Here is a 1049-nt window from a genome sequence, read left to right on the forward strand (position 1 = left end):
GGCGTCGTGTACAGCCAATATAAAGCCAATATTATTTTTAAATACTCGAGGCCCAGATTCAATGCAACCCCCGTTCACAATTGAACTGCACCCTCCACGCAGGCGTAGCAGCAGGTAGGACAACATCTAAGGAGAGTAGTACAAACAGCGAATGGACAAGAGGGAAAGGAAGAAAACTTACCTAGATGATGACTTAATTTCTTTCTAACCCAGTCTTTCACTTCATCCGCGGTGAGCTTCCGCTCTGCTTCTTCTCGCTGTATCACAAATGCAGCCACGACTTCGCCGTACCGGTCATCTGGTACGCCGACTACGGAAACGCTGGATACGCTAGGATGGGCAAAGAGGCAGTTTTCAATTTCTAAAGGATGAATATTTTCACCCCCACGGATAATCAAATCTTTGATCCTGCCTGTGATCGAGATATATCCATCTGGCGACATTGTGGCTTCGTCACCAGTCTACGCTCAAAAGAAGCATTAGTTGAGTGTTAGGCAGTTGGGAGATATCCCATGACTGTTATTAGACTCACATGCATCCATACTTTGCCCTCCTCATCTTTCACCATCACCTCCGCAGTACGTTCTGGAGCGCCCCAGTATTCCTTCATGACCAGATAGCCGCTTACGACAAGTTCGCCTTTGGTTTCGACCGGAAGAGTTTTCGTTCCATCACGGGGATCCACCACTTTCGCCTCCACATGAGGCATGAGCCGGCCTACACTGGTGATGCGTTTTTCAATGGGGTCGTCCGTTGTTGTCATCGCTGAAACAGGACTAGTTTCCGTCATGCCATAGCAGATGGTCAGTTCCGTCAGATTAAGCGTCTTGTGAAGCTTTTTCATGAGCTCTGCTGGGATGCTACTGCCAGCTGCAATCCCAGTTCGTAGGTATTGGAATCCTTCATGCGGCACCTTTCCCTCCTCCAAGAGATCTAGCTCTTCGACGAACATTGTCGGAACCCCATAAAGCGCCGTGCATCTCTCATCCTGGACTGCTTTGAGTGTGGGAATGGCATTGAAGGATTCTGTAGGGAACACGATGGCTGAG

At 48.9% G+C, this 1049-nt stretch overlaps 1 protein-coding gene across 1 annotated transcript; it reads right to left on the minus strand.

Annotated features, from left to right (window-relative positions):
• Positions 1–58: 58 nt before the first annotated feature.
• HCAG_00727 (conserved hypothetical protein) lies at positions 59–952 on the minus strand (the record flags this gene model as incomplete). The annotated part of the gene is made up of 3 exons (XM_001543631.1): positions 59–126; positions 182–461; positions 533–952. 3 exons carry the CDS (start codon positions 950–952, stop codon positions 59–61), a joined length of 768 nt encoding a protein of 255 aa, XP_001543681.1.
• Between the last annotated feature and the right edge of the window lie 97 nt (positions 953–1049).

The sequence above is a fragment of the Histoplasma capsulatum genome, genomic scaffold (assembly GCF_000149585.1).
Source record: "Histoplasma capsulatum NAm1 scaffold_1 genomic scaffold, whole genome shotgun sequence".
NCBI classification, from domain to species: Eukaryota; Fungi; Ascomycota; class Eurotiomycetes; order Onygenales; family Ajellomycetaceae; genus Histoplasma; species Histoplasma mississippiense.